This window comes from Bacillus rossius, chromosome 5 (assembly GCF_032445375.1).
Source record: "Bacillus rossius redtenbacheri isolate Brsri chromosome 5, Brsri_v3, whole genome shotgun sequence".
NCBI classification, from domain to species: Eukaryota; Metazoa; Arthropoda; class Insecta; order Phasmatodea; family Bacillidae; genus Bacillus; species Bacillus rossius.
This window is the reverse complement of record NC_086333.1, coordinates 59,136,119-59,153,799: the sequence shown is the minus strand read 5'-3', so window position 1 is coordinate 59,153,799 and position 17,681 is coordinate 59,136,119. Positions and strand designations below refer to the sequence as shown.

At 36.2% G+C, this 17,681-nt stretch overlaps 1 protein-coding gene across 4 annotated transcripts in view; it reads right to left on the bottom strand.

Moving 5' to 3' along the window:
• Positions 1-16,957, bottom strand: part of LOC134531843 (isoleucine--tRNA ligase, mitochondrial) — a 48,431-nt gene extending 31,474 nt beyond the window's left edge. For 2 of the 4 annotated variants that reach the window (XM_063367826.1, XM_063367828.1), the window contains exons 1-7: positions 16,496-16,762; positions 14,178-14,300; positions 11,670-11,829; positions 10,750-10,898; positions 7,566-7,615; positions 3,320-3,630; positions 1,958-2,124 (exon numbers count right to left, since the gene is read on the bottom strand). In XM_063367826.1, coding sequence (XP_063223896.1) covers positions 1,958-2,124; positions 3,320-3,630; positions 7,566-7,615; positions 10,750-10,898; positions 11,670-11,829; positions 14,178-14,300; positions 16,496-16,705 — 1,170 coding nt within the window. In that variant the 5' untranslated portion in view covers positions 16,706-16,762. Of the gene's footprint in view, positions 1-1,957; positions 2,125-3,319; positions 3,631-7,565; positions 7,616-10,749; positions 10,899-11,669; positions 11,830-14,177; positions 14,301-16,495; positions 16,763-16,895 lie in introns of those variants that run through there. The other 2 variants (XM_063367825.1, XM_063367824.1) reach the window with 2 other exon arrangements.
• Positions 16,958-17,681: the final 724 nt, after the last annotated feature.

The following is a 17,681-nucleotide window of genomic DNA, read 5'->3' as shown; positions in this document are numbered from 1 at the left end:
TGGAAAATAAAAATAAAATGAAAAATTTATAACTTTAAAATTAGAATAAATGAAGTTATCCTAGAAAAATCAAAATAACTATGAACTTAAAACCACAAATAATCAAAATTCACTACTTAAATAAATAAACAAAAGAAAATTGTTCACTGCAGTCTATTTAACTTCACTACTGCTACTACTGCATCGTGAACTCACAAGATTTTACCCATCCAAAAAGAGTCCAACATGCACATGATACAGTTGAGTATATACAATGTATTAGTGTATATATGCGTGTACATAAACACAGGCCGCTGCGCGTCGTCAGTCTGGCACAACACGTCACTAGCATGTCGGTGATGCGAACCCATAAGTTTTGCCCCTACCAAAAATCGCTCAACGCGGCTAAATAAGTTTTCACTTCAAAAATAGAATGAACGCTTTCAAATTACATTAAAAAGCACAATGACTAAAATATGTTTATCCAGTTGCATTGCAGTTAAAGATTTTAAATATAGGATGTTCATTTGGTATTATAATGAAAACAATTTTTCACACCCACACTATCATTTTATAGCTATTTTACATATTCAAATTTGTTATTCCCCTACACAATATACGCCCAGTACAAGAATATTCAGGGTGTATGTACGATAATATTGTGCTCGTGCTCAGTGGGTGATGTAGAATTGCCATAACATTTAATGTGTCCAATGGATATCTTGTTTGTGTATGGTAACTAATAACTATGTTACATGCATGGTAGTTATTGCACTTCTGCAGTAACTATGGTGTTTGCACATTAACTGTAGTTATTTTTATGGTAATTCTTTTATGGTAACTACGGTGCTTTATCTGTGTTTCTTAATCAGGCATCATTCACTTGTCTTCACTTCACGTTTATGTGCGCCATTATTATTTTGAGCCAGGCAAACTGTAAAACAGACATGTATTTCTTAAGTTTATTTCTTTTCAGTAACACATGGTGTAAATCATATTTATATGGAAAAGGATATTCAAAGCTTATTTTAGGAAACAGTTGTTACTGCAGTGAATTCTAAAAAATTTTGAGTATGGCACTTGCATAGAAGTTATACCTATTTTTTTGTGTTTGTAGTGTTTGTAATACAGGTTACCATAAACAAAATTATGACTACGATGTGCTAAATGACCGCAAATACGCCCAAACAAAAATGAAAATCATAACTACAGTATGAAATTATGTAAAATCAGCCATCATCGCTAGCAAATTCAATACTTAACTATCTACATTGTTAATAAATTTGAAATGGCAAAAAATATAAGTGTCGAATGCTGAAGGTACTTAAGTTGTAATAAATACCTTTTTAATGAGATATGAATCAACAAATCATGTTTACCTACAGAACTGCTTTGTATAAGCTTCACAATTACTAGGTATATAAGCCCAGATTACTCACATTTGTATGTATTAAAGATGTTTCATGAATGTTTTATTAAAAAAAGTAAACATCTAAAAAATTTTCTAGCTTTAAGATTATGGACTAGTCGAATACTTAAAACTCAACTCAACTTGTGCACCCCTAATACAAATGTAACTACAAATAAACAAACAGGTAAAAATAATTTTAGTAGCTTATTCACTATGAAGCAAACAAATAATCAGAAATTGAAATAAAAAGTTACATTAAGGAAAATATGTTCATAAAACATGTTGCAAACGTAAAAATACCTCTTAAAAAACAAACAGCTGTTTGTTACAACATACCAAAAAACCTAATCATATATAATTTCTGATTATAAAAACATAAGAACATCCCAAAGTTCTAAATAAAATTGTTCAGATTTCTTCAAACCCAAACAAAAGGTGACGTTTGAGGACGTAGTACAACCATTACAAACATGCCCAAAAAAATGTTTCACTATTTAGTATCTGAAATGATTATTCACCAACCCTAGAGGATTCAATTAGTATAAATTATCATGTCCGAAATCTTACCACTGCAATGTTATGCTTGAGTGCTACCAGGAAGTCATCGGGACCATGTCCGGGAGCACAATGGACCAATCCAGTGCCCTTGTCGGTGGTCACGTGTTCCCCGGGCAGGAATGGCAGCGCTCTCTCATCCAAAGGATGGTAGTAGCTGCAGTCTTTCAGGCAGCTGCCTAGGACAGAACACATTTTTTTTTGGATAAATCACTGTCTCCAGCACACCATTAACCTATATATGCCCATTTCAAGAACATAACATCAAATATTACGTTACGAACCTAGGAGGGAAATATGTTAACAACAAAGCAAGCCTGTGCAAACATTAGTTTTTTGATGCAAAACGAATATCAAATTGAAAGTTTAGAATATTTGCAAAGTCCAATCAAATTGCGAATATTGTTCTCTGTAAAGCTGTATTACACTTATTTTATAAATTACAGGATTGAAGTAAAAAAAACTGTTTAAAGTTTGTAATGTTTGAACTGATTAAGTGATTAACTAATTGGGCTCTATGCACAACACCAATTAATAAAAGTTATAAAATAACCATGCATAATATTAATTTTGAGCATTCATAAAAGCAAATGGACTGCAACCTCTTGATTTTTAAGTAACACACATTATTCAAGTAAAAAATAGATATAACATTAAAAAAAAATTTTTTATCTTTTCATAAGCAAATCTTAGGCTTCCATTGTTTTAAAGCTTTGTAACAAACGCAAGGCTTCACATCAGATGCAAAGCTTTGCCTCAAGATTGAAGTTTCAAATAAAACAAATAGCAAATTTCCTGGTGAAGTCTAATCAAATATTAAAAAGAGATTAGAATGATTCGCTTAGTCGAAGCTTCGCACAGGCCTACAACAAAGATATAAATTTTCAGTACTCATTTATTCTAGTTTTAAGTCTAATCAACATGGTCACCAAAAAGATAGATGTACACGACACATGGCAGAGGTATTGAAAAAATAATTGTACATGGCCTATTATAAGAAACCATTCTCAGGATTTTCCTGGAATGATTTCATGAAAGCTATGAAGATGAGAAATCAGTATCGATGGCCCAGGACTTTCACCCAAGTCCTCTCGAACGCTTAGTCTCACAGACAAAGGCAAGTTAAAACCCGATATCACAAAAGCACTTAGTGGACATTGATAAAAACTAATGTGTAATATATGTCTCTCTGCTGGTTTCAACCTTAAAAATTGATTGTGAAGAAAACTGTTTGGACCACGTCCCACATAATTTTATTTATCAAATAATGGTCATTACCTCTCAAGAAAAGCAAGACCAATACTGTATCAACAACCAGAATGTTCTGTATGAAATCAAAGCAAACACTATGTCCTCACCCCGTGAAGCACCAACCTTCGAACGTGGTGAGCACCTCGACCGTCGCCCCCAGCTGTCTGCCCAGCTCCGCGGCTAGGTCCTGGGCCACCACGTACGTGTCCCCCGAGTCGTCCAAGGAGACGAGGGTGTAGCGCGCCGCGGGGGCGTAGCACACCGCCTGGTTGAGGGGCAGCGTCCAGGGAGTGGTGGTCCACACCAGGGCGTACGCGGGGCCCGCGGTGCAGCCCCGGGCGGGGTCCGGGACGCGGGTCAGGCGCAGGCGGGCGACCACCGCCCGGCTTCGGTGTGACGGCACGTACTCCAACTCCGCCTCTGCCAGGGCCGTCCTGTCGGGGGGACGGCACATTTCCTTGCTCAACTTTAGTCAAACATTAATAATACGAACCTGGAGGGACCATAACTTTGTCGCTTTGCAAAAAAATAAGTTTGTATATATCATACTATTACAAAATCTTATCACAATTTTTGTATCAAATCTGAATCAAATTCAAACATAGTTAAAACTTAAAAATATTTTTTTCTCATTTTTTTTTTTTTTTAGTGATTGTAAAGTACAATTTTACGATAGTAATGGCATCAGTATTATATTTTAGTTGAAAGTTGACACTGTTTCACAATGTTCTTGGTTTACCACTGGAACCGAAACAAATTTTGCATTTCATAATAATCATACATGTATATCAATCATATCACTTAACACTATAATTCCTATGTAATATCTAGGAACTTTGTTAACACTTTTTATTAACAAGAGTTTTGTAATAAAACAGTTTTTAATGATGAGGTTGCACTTTAGGATAACACACGGCAAATCGTGTAATCATGCAAGTTATCACAGCGGGGTTGTAGCACGCTATAGGTAAATGGGATGGAAGGAGAAGTAGGGGAAGGAAATACGTATCAGCGGGGCGCGGCCGAGGAAGATGAAATATTTCCATGGGCATGGAAATTTTCTACGAATTCTACATCCGTTGAAAAATATGTTGTCCATGTAGTACTTAGAGAGCAATACATGGATACACACAACAAGGACATTATGATGAGTGATGTTTAAATAACATTTGATGTGTAACCAGGCCACACCAAGTCTGCACTATTTGGTTCTGTAGGGCTCCACTTGCTACTGGCTCTACCAATCTGTTCTGAGCAACTGTTTTCCCACCAAACCAAGGAGACCAGCTCGCAAGACATTTCATGCACTGGGGAGGAAAGGAACTGAACACCATACTCCACCCCACTCCTGGCTTAGTATGCTTTCTTAGTGCTGCCTACATTCCTAGTGTGTTCCCATGTTTAGTAGCATTGTCATGTCACAGTGCTACCTGGGCCTGAATCCGCACTGCCTTCAACCTTTGGTCTGATAACCACACGTACAGTAATAGGACCTTCTAATCATAAATATTTTCCAGGTTTGAATTATCTTATTTCCAAGTACCATCCCAACATCAATCTAAAAATGTTAATACATCCCTGTTATTGATGTTTGTTTTGAGATATATGCTAGTTACAAATGAAAATACCTTCATAGAGACATTTCTTTACACAATTCAAAAATTGGCAAGTCAAAAGAACATTATTGCGGGATGCTCTTTAAACTGAATGAATGTGACATTTTTTTACACATAATTGACATAACTGACCTCATGTCAGTATGGAAAAAAAAAAAATTAATACTAATTCTGAACAGAACATTTTTTTGTCACTAACAGCAGGAAACATCAACTATGGAACTATCACCTCCCAACAGACTTCATTATTCCACCTCCACCATACACAAACCTAACGTTACCACAAGTTCATTTCGACCACAACTTGCTAAGATAAAGGTACACTTTGCACAGGTATGTCCATAAAAACTTAAGCTGCGGTGACTGCCATGCCTGTAATGGGCTCCTTACTGCTAGGGTATTCACTCAGTACTCAACTAAGTGTGAGTGCCACCAGGAAAAGGAAGGAAACCATCACCCTGTGTGTGCAAAGACACTTTCATGCATGGCAAAGTATGAACCAGTGGTTTAGTCCCAATGCTATGTATGACTCAAAACAAATTTATACACACGGTTAGTGCTAGGCTTCTGCAAATCCAGTTTTATTTTTTAATAAAATATCAATTTATTCATGAATATCTTCTTTTTTTTTTTTTCCCCCTATTTTAAACATATAATGAAACTTTTTTTAAAACTTTTACTGTATTTCAAAATACAGTAAAATACAAAAAGATAAATGCATATGGAACCATAATACAATAGTGAAAAATAAAATAAAAGAAAATTTTGGCAATGTATTTATTGTTTTAATCAGTAAAATTTTTAGTTTAAAAATGTTTTTCTTGATATCATTGTTTATATAGTAAATAAATATAGAGTAATTTTTATAATTTTTAATTATGATTACAGATTTTTTTAATAGATATAACAAGCATGTGTATACTACATTGCAAAATACAAATAAAATTTATCAATCAATCTTCTTGGTTTCATAAATGTTAAATTCTTTTCATTAAAATTTTTGGTGAATGACTTCTACTTGCTATATCTGTTGATATAATAATTTTACATTTTGATTTAAATGTCAAACTGAATATCACTTTAAATGCAAATATCAACTGTTTTCTTAATACTCTCAGACCCCTAGTCAGAACACAAGTATGCAGTCTAGAGCCCACTATTATCTTGAAGGTATCACCATCTTAGCATTTATGTGGCAGGGCACACAACATAATAACTTAACTAACCCTTTGCATGGGTCACGGTAAGAACACAAAACCACACATGTCCGTAGCCAGGGGCGCAAATCTGTGGGATTTGCAAAGGGGGCCTATGGAAATTAGCTGGGAGGGCCCAAGCAGTCTGAGAGTTTTGCACGTGCGGTTAACAGACAAAAGTCATCTCTGGATAGGTTGCTTGTACGTTAAACACTTCCCTTATTTTGGCCTGTATGCATATAAGTAAACAAACTTTAAAATATACAGAAAATTTTCCATAAAACATAGTTTTGACATTTACGTTTATCAACTCCGTTTCACAGGCACGATTAGGGCAAGTGCAAGCGGGTACCCTCAGGGAGAGGCTTCTTTATTCCAGGGAGGGAAAGGGGGGGGGGGGGCAAGCCCCGAACCCCACTGTCCCCCACCCTCACCACCCTCTGGGATCTACATACATGTCCGTAGCTAACAAACCATTTAATAACAACTATAAGCCACAAACATTAAGCAATTAATTACTATAAATTGTTTCGTAAAGATGCTTTAAAAGTAATACAGTAAATAATTATAATTACACAATACATACTAGTATAATAACTAATAATGTGTTTATCAGTTACCAATTTATTTTAAGTTTTAATTCAAATTGATTTTTTGAAACTAACAACAATAAATTTATTTAGGACTTTTTGTTACATACCTACAAAGTACATCACACAACTACCTCAGTCAAATAACAGGTACCTAATTTCTTTGTTGTATGCTATACAACATTTGAAAAGACATACCATCCATATTAATTTTACAAGGAAAGTAAAATTTTACATGGAATTTGTATGGCATTGAACATTAGATATGTTAAGACAACTGTAAAAAAAATTATATGTTCAAACAAAAGAAAACTATCATATACCTTAACTAGAGACAAGATTTTATGGTTTTGCTATTAGTACTCCAATTTTGTTTTTAAAACAGAAGATTTCATTGCTACTGTTTTCATTTGTATAAAAGATGTTTTTAATACTTACTCCATCACAATAGTGGTAACATTTGTGTGCTGCCTTTTTACGACAAAATAAATGTATTGGTCTAAAACAGATACATTCAGAACAAAAGATTGTGGTTTCAAAGTGATTCAATAAAAGCTGTACAATCAAAAATCAGATTAATTTTTCTGATCCAGGCACTTTGGTTCAATTTTTTTCTCAGGAAACGACATTCCTTGAATTTCAATCATTAAAAGATTACTTTTTTATGATTTTGATTAATTTTTTTTACTTAAATGCTACTTAATTCCATGATATAACATACATTCCGGTGCTATATGGTGTATTAACAACTTGCGTTTCGGTGTAATGCGTTGTTTAGTTGTTTTGTCATGCTTTTCGGTGTTATCTTGTCCCTATTTATAACTTATGATGCTTAGCTGGAAGCATTGCATTCCAAGTAGTAACGATAATTTGATTTACTGGGTTAAATAAAAAAAAAGTTTATGATCAACGTGTTAATTAAAGTAACTTATTTTATTTTTTATTTGTAATCAATTATCCACATTACCTTGAAGATGGGGACCAAAAAACTGGTTTGCGATCTCTGAAGATTAAGCCCTGGAAAAATTTTTAAAATCATTTCAAAGATACACATTTTATTAATTTAACAAGTCAATGAAAAAACTTCAGAAACTACATATATATTTAGTATAATATACTTAATACAATATATTTAGTACAATATACTTAGTACTTTACGTGTAACATATGCTTACTGTAAGGCCACAACTTATGGTCAAGTCAATAACACTGCTAAAAAAACTGTTAAGTAAATTGAAAAATGAAATCTCAGTACAGAAATCAGCTAATGTCTATGTAAACAGACTGATTAACAAACCAAGTTTAAAAGCAGCCGAGGTTCCATTACAACAAAAACATTATTTAGCACAAAAGAAACAGCTGTTGTTGACCTTTTTTTTTTGCAAAATTTTAAAATTGTAAACCACCACAGTAATTTAATTCCAATTACTCTCATCGGGATTTTGTTAAAATTCTCTTAGTATGCTGTGTGTGATAGTAAATTTCAATAAATGTTGAACAAAGCTATACATGTCAATTGTTCAGTATAACAAGTAGAAACAGACTTACAGCCTGGGCATGTATGTTATCAATTCACATCAACAATCAGCCCTGAGATGGCTGACATGAGGCCTTCTTCAACCTTTCAAAATAAAAAGGCCCACAGCACTGCCGATTTTAAATTTAATTAAATTTTCTGAGGAAAATTTGTATGTGCACACACTTGATTTCTATGTGATTTCAGAATTGTCTAAGAACCTTGTCTTCTTCACAATCCATAAAAATATTGATTGAATAAATAAATGAATCAACGAACAAACAAACGAACAAATTTATGTATAAATGCTTAATGTCTCATCAACCTCAAGGAGGTCATTGGAGAGGACATGAAAACAAAGTTTCTCTTATTTAAGAAAATTGCAAAGTGGTTTAAAAGAGCCATGACTTATTATAAGTAAGAGACTAATAGAACATGATTGTACATAAGCTAAAATATTAAACTCCAGACACAAATCATTTACATTAAAGAAACAGTGCAAAATATTAAAGAAACCTATCTACAAGATATTCCACGTGCTTCACTGTCTGGAATTTTGTAGCACAAAAACATTTCAGAGCAACTACAATTTCAAAAGTGGGCAGGACTTCAGTTTGGAAAAGGGTGCTGGCTTTGGTCTAGTAAATACATACTTACACTACAGTGGTATTATTTATTTCAGTTTATATTGTATACATATTCTAGAAGATTTATGAATTAAATTTAAAACCAGTTGAACTCCCCCACTCAAGCAGGGCCGTCGAGAGGATGAGCCAAAGGGTGGAGGGGGGGATCTTTGGATCAAGGGATGAAGAGGGGCCCTGGTTAAGTATCATGATTTTTTTTAATGCTTGGGTTTGCCATAATATGACAAAAATTACATGTCTAGTGTTAATATAATTAATAGAAAACCTTACTCGTAATGTGAGATGCATACAGTTATGGCCACATCAACATTTACAGTTTTTAAGTGGTGTTTGAAAAGTTTGAAGCGTCGGGATCGCCGCATCGTTTAAATTACCCGCGTCAGCGCGGGCGATGGCACGTCGTCCCCTCCTAGTGTGTGCTTCCTTGCTCCTCGTCTCCCCTCCACCGTTCGGCGCATGCGCGCTGCGCTGCACCTATGCTATAAAACCAGTGGAAATTGAATAATTCGGTCTTGTTTGTCTTGTCTCGTCTAGCTTGTCTGGTCTTGTCTTAGTCTCTTTCGAGAGCTCGAGTAGCTTTGTAATCCAGCATGTAGTCAGTTAGGCTTAAATTTGTACGACGTGTGCGAGCGACCTCGGGGGAAAGAAAATGTAAGTTTGGAGTGAGGCGGTGGCCCTTGCCATAATGTAAGCTTTTGTAAATTTTTGTCTGTCTCGTTTAAATTCCCTTTAGATCGCCACCTAGAAAATTATGTTTGGATTTAATTGAATAATTTAACTTCACTTTGCTTGTAACTGTTCTCCCCTGAGACGTCGGCGTACGTAAAACGTAATTTTAATGATTTGTTTCAGAATGTAACTTAACCATGTAGCTTATGTAGTAGGTTTTCCCTAAATTTCAACTTATCGACTTTATTGTAAATTGTGCTGTTCTCAATGCGTCTACCTTGTGACGCCCCCTTTTGATGGCCCGTAATGGGACCGCGCAATGTTTCGCGCAATGTTTCGCCAGCGTAACTTGTTAAACTTAAAACGTAAATGGAAATCTGTTCTTTAACTTTTGTGGCCTTGATAATGGCATTCACTTGCAATTTTGCTGTATGTATAATCAATGCATTTGATTCTGGATATAATTGTTGTTGTTTCAGTATTCAATTTGGTTTTTTGGCCTAATTAAATTACGTATTTCATAACTATTGTTCTGTATGCAAATACCTATCCTCAATCCTTGCCATGCTATGGCCTCCTTCCCCGCCTCAATGCTTATAGGCATTACAAGTTTAGGTCGTGTTTAAAAAGTTGTACACCGAAATAGGCCTGTGCGAATACTAATATTTTGATACAAAGCGAATATCAAATTGAATGATTAAAATATTCACAAACTTTAATTGAATTGTAAATATTGTTCTCGGCGAAGATGTATTATTACACTTCTCTTATAAAATACAGGATTGAAGACAAAAATAATTTGTTTAGCATTTGTAAGTAATGTTTGAAAAGATTAAGTGGTTAACAAATCAAGCATGATATTAACATTGAGCATTTATAAAAGCAAACATAGTGCCACGTTTTGATTTAAGTGACCAACTTTATTCAAACAAAACATACACAACACAAAAAAAAAAAAAACTAAATATTTTCAACAGCGAATTTTAAGCTTCCACTATTTTAAATCTTTGGAACAAAAATGCAAAGCTTCACATCAGATACAAAGCTTTGCATCACAGCCAAAACTTCAAATAAAAGGAATAGCAAACAAATATCCTGGTGCAACTGAATATCAAAAAAACTTTGATTGGATTCGAAACTTCGCACAGGCCTACATCGAATAACAGGGGAGGAGGGGCCCGACAAAAATTATTTGGCCGCGGGCCTTTGGTCGCTCTCGACGGCCCTGCACTCAAGCAAATGTGTTATTCTTTAAGTTAGAGGAAGTCAGAACTTGTTTTGAATTTGAAGTACTGTGTTGAGTTGACAACACTGCTTACACGCTCGTACATGTTGAAGAACTGGTGCAGTTGGTTCTTCATGTACTGCTTGTCAAACGTGAAGTAACAGTCGTCCCAGTCGGCCAGAACGCCCCACGACCGGAAAACTTCCCGCTGGGCAGCTATGGCCTTCCGCGCAAACTCGCGGGCTATGACAGATAAAGGGAAAAAAAATTTGGGATTGTGGCATAACTAACACAGTTTATTTACAGGCAGAGTGTGTCACTTTTCATCTAAGCTGTTCCTATCACTGTCAAGGCCATCCGCCTACCAGGGCACACACACACGGTGTGCAGAGCTTCAGACAAAACCACGCGATCTGAAAACCACTCAAAATATAAGAGTGATGTCCGTGTACAAAAAGCATTTAAGAATACGCTGAGGGTGGATGAGTACTTCTGTTTTCCGGATTTCATTTTTTAACTGTATTTTTAGGAGACAGGCTAAAAGCCTAAAAGCACATTTTCATTGTAATATTTAGACATGAAACAACCGACACAGATTTTCGAAAGCACTCAAAAGCCTTGCATTTCACCATCTTCATTTCTCTGCCATCTAATGTTATGGTTACCGCTCAGATCCCATAAACGTCCAAAGCACGACAATAAAACTGCACGCCAGTCCACAATCTTGCGCTTAGAGGTGATAACGCACCAAAAGCACCAGCGAGTGTTGCACTTATCATCCCGCCCCACTAACACAGTAACACCCCTGACTGAGTGGACCCCTTAATTCACATTCTTCAAGCATTTAAGATACATATTTTTGATTATAATGAGACCCCCACTTTTAGTTTCAGCAATTTTAGTAAAAAAAAAACCAATGCACTATATTTAGGTAGATACAGAGATTAAGGTACTACAAATGTGCTGTAATCTGAAAAAAAGAAGCAGTTTCGTGAAGACGCGAAGTGGGCTGACCTGTGTGCCGTATCTGGACGGCGGACATGGAGGTGTCGCTCCTCATGACCTGCTGCACGGCTTTCAGCTCTATCGGCAGTCCGTGGCAGTCCCAGCCGGGGACGTAGTGCACCCTGAACCCCTGCAGCAGCTTGTGACGCAGCGTCACGTCCTTCAGCACCTGCGTGCGGCACACAGCGTTCGTCGGTGAGCCGTGCGGCCTGCGTGTGGGGAGCTGGGGATCGTCCATTAACCACGTGAGGCTCGAAAGGGGGGGAGGGGGGGAGGGGGTCGGGAAAAAACACGAAATATCACAAGGGGGGAAGGGGGGGTGTAGAGAGATATCACGTGTATTTATTTTTTCGCCCGATTTCTACTAAACCGAAAAGCGACGCGTGACCTGACTCGCCGTAGCCAGGCAACAATATCCCCGCCCGCCGCAACATGAACCACCCGGCTCGGCTTGCCAGTCGCTAGTAAGACTGTGATTTTGCCGCCGAATACATGCGTAAATCACATATAAGCCTTTCCTTTATTATTTTGATGCCAGTGAGAATAAACCTGCAACCTTAATGTGTGTCTGGACATTTTTATCACTGTGCTTAATTTTCCAGAATTAAATTAGATTAAACCTATATTTAAAGATAATATTCTGAAATTTTTAAAAATATTTCGTACCAAAAAAATAAACGTGATTTTTTTTTTGGGGGGGGGGGGGGGGGTCTGAAACCTCACCACAAATCACCAGGGGGGAGGGGGGGTTAAAAATTTGCTAAAAAAAACATCACGTGATTAATGGACGACCCCTGTGGAGCTGTGGCCGAGAGCGAGTTTAGAAACTGTCAGAAACTGAATGGAGAAAAGGATGCCTAGTCTTGTAAGCAAGTTTTCTCTGAACAGTTCTTGCAATTGGGAAGATTGATTTAAATATTTGATTTCGGACATATAGTACACTATTACTGGTTACACAGTATGTCATAGAGAAACTTAAAAAATGGACAAAAGAGATGAATACGCAAACACACAGAAAACAAGCCAAAATCAGTCAAAGTCAAATGTTAAACACACGGAGAATTCCATGGAAGGAATTAGTTAGAAAAAATATCACAACTCATAAGAACACAGTGGTCTTACAATGACGAGACAGTTGCAACAAGAACAACAAATAAAGACAAAAACTGACCTCGGACAACACAGTGACCAACAGACCAACCCAATGATGACACCAAACAGATAATCTGGACAGTAAAACATAAACTACAACACAGAGACGCACACACTAACGTAGCGATGTGACTGAACAATCTAAAGTTAAACTGTTTTGTCTTAGGAAGCCTATTGTGTTCATCTGTGCTGTAATCGTTGTGGTGTCCAGAATATATATTTAGTATCATGATTGGGTTTATCTGTTGGTGGCTGTGTTGTCTAAAAGTCAGTTTATGTCTTTATTTGCTGTTCTTGTTGCAAATGTCTTTATCAACAGACCACTTCTTCGTCTGTGCTGTGATATATTTTTTTAACTTATCCTGGAAAAGTCATGGAAATTCATTGAAAGGAAAATTTCATTCTCCAGTCTACATTAACTCAGCCGAGATTTATTTTTTATTTAATTTAGTAGGGAATATTTATGTTAGCTTAAAAACTTTACTTCATGTGTTAAACGTTTCCTTCATTAAAAGTTGTTTTAAACTAACAACAGTATTCCAGTCCATAATTATGTAAATATTCCAAGCCTATCTCTGACTCATATACGCTATTTACACTGGGCCACTCAAAACGTGCCACAGTGCGGGTGTGTGGCGTGTTATGAAAACTGGCAAGAACTGTGTCGAGCGACGGCAAATGTCCACTCCGCCACATTCCCAATTGACAGTATAAAAAACAGGAAGCAAGTGCATTGTTTGTGTTGTTGTTACTGGGAAAACAGAAAATATTGGATTCATACAAATCTTTGTTGTACAATAACATAACGATTTCCAACAAACACTATTTTTTTTTTTACTCTCCGAGCATTCTTTTGCAGGCAAGTCGTAGACAGCGATTCCCTCGTGTACTTCTAAAATAAACCTTTCAGTGTGGAAACTTGACTCCGCCATCACTCGAAGAAACAGCTATACTGCAGGAAGTGGCTTGATATAAGCCCACCAGTGTGCACCACCATCGGCCACTGCAGGCGTGAACGCACCACTCAGTGTAAATAGTTCTGTTTGGTTTCATGTTACCACGGTGTGGCACATTTCTACTGGCATGCTTGCAGTGGCCCAGTGTGAAGAGAGCCTTCATGTCATGCCTCGCAACTGCCTCCTTTCTTTCTCCCGAGAAGTCTTTCTGGAGCCGCCTTGCGAGCAACGCGTTCTCATTTAACCATGAAGCCTAGCTTGTGAGACATTTGGTCCACACAATACACTAGTTCACGATTGCTCTCAGAAGCAAACACTTTACGTAGCCATCAGCTGACTGTGTGATGGACAGGGAGGTGTGACAGGATAAATTAAACAACAAACAACATATAACAAGAAATTAACAAACCTTGTTGACTGCGTGGCCCATGTGAGGCAACCCATTGGCATACGGTGGACCATCATGAAGTACAAATTTTGGGCCATTGATATTCTCCCTCTGCCACTGGTATAGTGATGAAAATCTACATGTCTGAAAAAACAAAAGAAAAATTATTTTGACTAGGTTTAGTTAAATGACTTAATTATAACCTTTATTTCTTAGCACAATATAAGCTTTATAGCCACTAAATACCATCCCTTTAAGTTTTAAACAACACAGTGTTTAATAAATACATGCTAGGACATTGTCACAAAAGAAAAATGACTTCAATAATATTTTGATATATATATACAAAAAATTCTCGTATGCTCTAATCATTCCACGTCCTCCTGGAGGAGTGGGTATGCCCCCTCAGTTAAGGAACCACTGTCATAATATTATGTTTTATACCAATTAACTTGTTTTGGCATTTCAAGCTTTAGCAAACATATTGTTGCCAAGTAATGCCTGCATTTTTTTTTGGTTAGGGAATCAAAAACCATTTTTGAAGTTAATTTCTTTGCTGAGGGAGCTACAATTTTCAATCAATACGAAAATTCCGATCGAATGAGGGGAATCGTTAGGTACGTGGTGGGGGAACCGGTAGAAAAGGAGACGGCAGGGGAGAGGTAGAAACGACGCAGCATACTTTCACACTCGCATGCTTGCAAACGCATACGTTCACACTTGCATACTTTCAAACTAGCGTACTTACAATCATGCACATGTGTATACTTGCACACTTACACAGTTGCACACTTGCATATTTGCACACTTGCATATTTTACACTCATATACTGTACACTTGCACACTTGCATACTTGTGCAATAGCATAATTTAGCACTCTCACATTTGCATACTTTTTTATTTGCGACTTCAGCCACATAGAACTGTGTTTACTATACCTAATACAATAATAAGCAAGAAGTTCCACTTATGTCATGCATGGACTCCACGCACACATGCACATTTTTTTTAATGGAATGGGCAACAAGTTGGGGAGACACAGGAGCATGAATACATGGGGTGGGATGGTGAAGAAGCACAGAGCACTGGGACTGCTTGGGCGATTCTGAAGTGAAAGATTAGGGTAGGTATCTAGGAAAGGGGTACATAAAAAAAAAAGCAAATATTATCTGAAAATGCATTTTTTAATAATTCTTGTCATTTTTTCCAATTATTTTGCAAAACAGCAAAGCTGTAATTATAGTATTTAATTCCCTGAGACACAATTATTTTCCAGTCACATGTTCACAGAACGTCATGATTTCAGTCATATTGAATATTTGAAATAAACCATTTGCATGATGCAAGCAGTTGTAACTCATTGTGAAGGTGAGTTATTTCATATTCCTTCGTAGTTTTTGGTTTTCTTCATGATTTTATTTTTATAATATATGTTTCCAAGGTTTGATTTGTGCACGTGTTGCTTGTTCTTACAAAACAAAAAGGTTTGTTGGTTTAGGTCAGCTACAGTCATATAACATATTTAATACTTAATGAATATATAATACATAATTAATTAAGTTAATCTAATCTCACCAAACATACTCTTTATAGTATTTTTAAAGTAGCTTCACGGTTTGTACCCTCTTGTGCAATCAAAAATTCAGGATAATTTAAGGGTTTTCCCCCCTGCCCCATCCTAATCATCCTCACTATCAAAAGTTAAAAGACTAGTATTTGTAATATCACAAAGTCCTTTGAAAAAAAATGTCAAATAGCAAATGCACAAAAAATTATTTCCTTGTGAAATTCACCATCTTTTATATAAGCTCCTATTGTTCAGAATTATCTCTGAAACACACATCTAACCCAAATATAGCTTCTTTCTGGAAATTGTAGCCCTAGCAATTAATTTGATCACTAATTACATTCACTTTATGAGTTTAATAAAAGAAAGCAAAACATGCATTTTTAGTTTAAAGGCGAGATACAACATACAAACTAGTTAACAGCACACGAAAAGTGTTGTTAGCTGCCGAAGTCGGAAACAAATGACATTAAAATACCATATTTATTCATCACTTAAACATAATCAGTATTTTCTAACAAGTTTCTAAGGATAATTAGGAAAATGTAAGGACCTTTAAGAATTGTTTTTTAATGATATTAAGTAGGCATACAAACAATGAGAATATCTACCCTAACAGACCATTCGCACAAATTTATACTACCGTTTTAAAAAATATGATTTTGCAGGTTAATCAAACAATAATTTGCCTAAAGACCAACATCATGATTATTTCCTGTTTTGGGATTTCCCTTCCACTCCGCAATTACACTAACCATAATGTATATTTACCTCGAATAACATGGTATCATTTTCAGACCTGTTTTTGGGTGTTATGTGAAGCGGGAATTTGGTTTTTGGTAAGAGTATAGTATCAGAATATCTTTTCTTCCCTACATTTATAGGTTTCACTTTTGACGACGTGTTCCTTTTAACATTTTTAAAGAAATTAAATTTTATAGCAGAATATTTACTAAGCAAAAAACACTTCAAACAAGTCATTTCGACGGTGCATAATTTTTTTCTAATGTATCATAATATTTTAGATACTTTATGTTTATTTTATAGCCTTTGGTGTAGTACAAACTTAGCATTTGTTACAAAAAAAATTTAACTCGTTGGTTATAAAAGACTCATAACTTAAAGATATATATATTATTAATATTATAATTCAAAGTTTTTTGTTACATACAGCCCCATGGTTGCGAAACTGCATAAGTCATGAGAAACACTTGGTAATGTAATGTGCCATCCTGCCATCTCTTTCTCTATCTCTCTATTACTATTTTTTTTCTTTCTCCCGTTCTTCACCAAATGCTGGGTAATTTCGAAGGAAGGGAGATGAAGCCAGCTGCTGTAATATTTTTTTTATTATTTATTACGTCCACATATGCTTCTGTTTGCTTATGTTTTTAATATTTTGACATCGGCCGATATTAACTGTTTACTGTTTACTCTGCATATTCATCTTTTTGTCATTTTCATTTATTTTTTTCCCAATTATCGAGGTGGTTTTTATGATCTACAATGTAATCAGCAGTACCTATGTCCAAAATGGAATATTTATTTAACCTTTCCCATTGCAATAATCATTCGAAGAAAATCATCCTACTTAAATAGAAAAAGGCAGCATGTAGTCGAAGGGCGAGAGTTGGGTATTAACGAAGAATGTCGCTGCATGATAAATATGGTTGTGTCGTATTGTATTTCAGCAGGGGCTAAACAACTAAATTTCCATGGCGGGGGGGGGGGGGGGGGCAATATACCTTTTTATAAAGAATAATCGATCCGCCTATTGAAGGGGTCCTCTCCCGGGAAAATTTCTATTTCAAGGTGGAAAATGGTGCTATTTAAGCAGTTTTATTATCAAATAATTGATTACACAGCACTTTCTTTGCCCCCGTTTGCCCCCACTTTAAGGTCTGAGTAGGAAGGGGGGGCAAAATACTCTTCCCCCCCCCCCACCCAGTTGATGCAC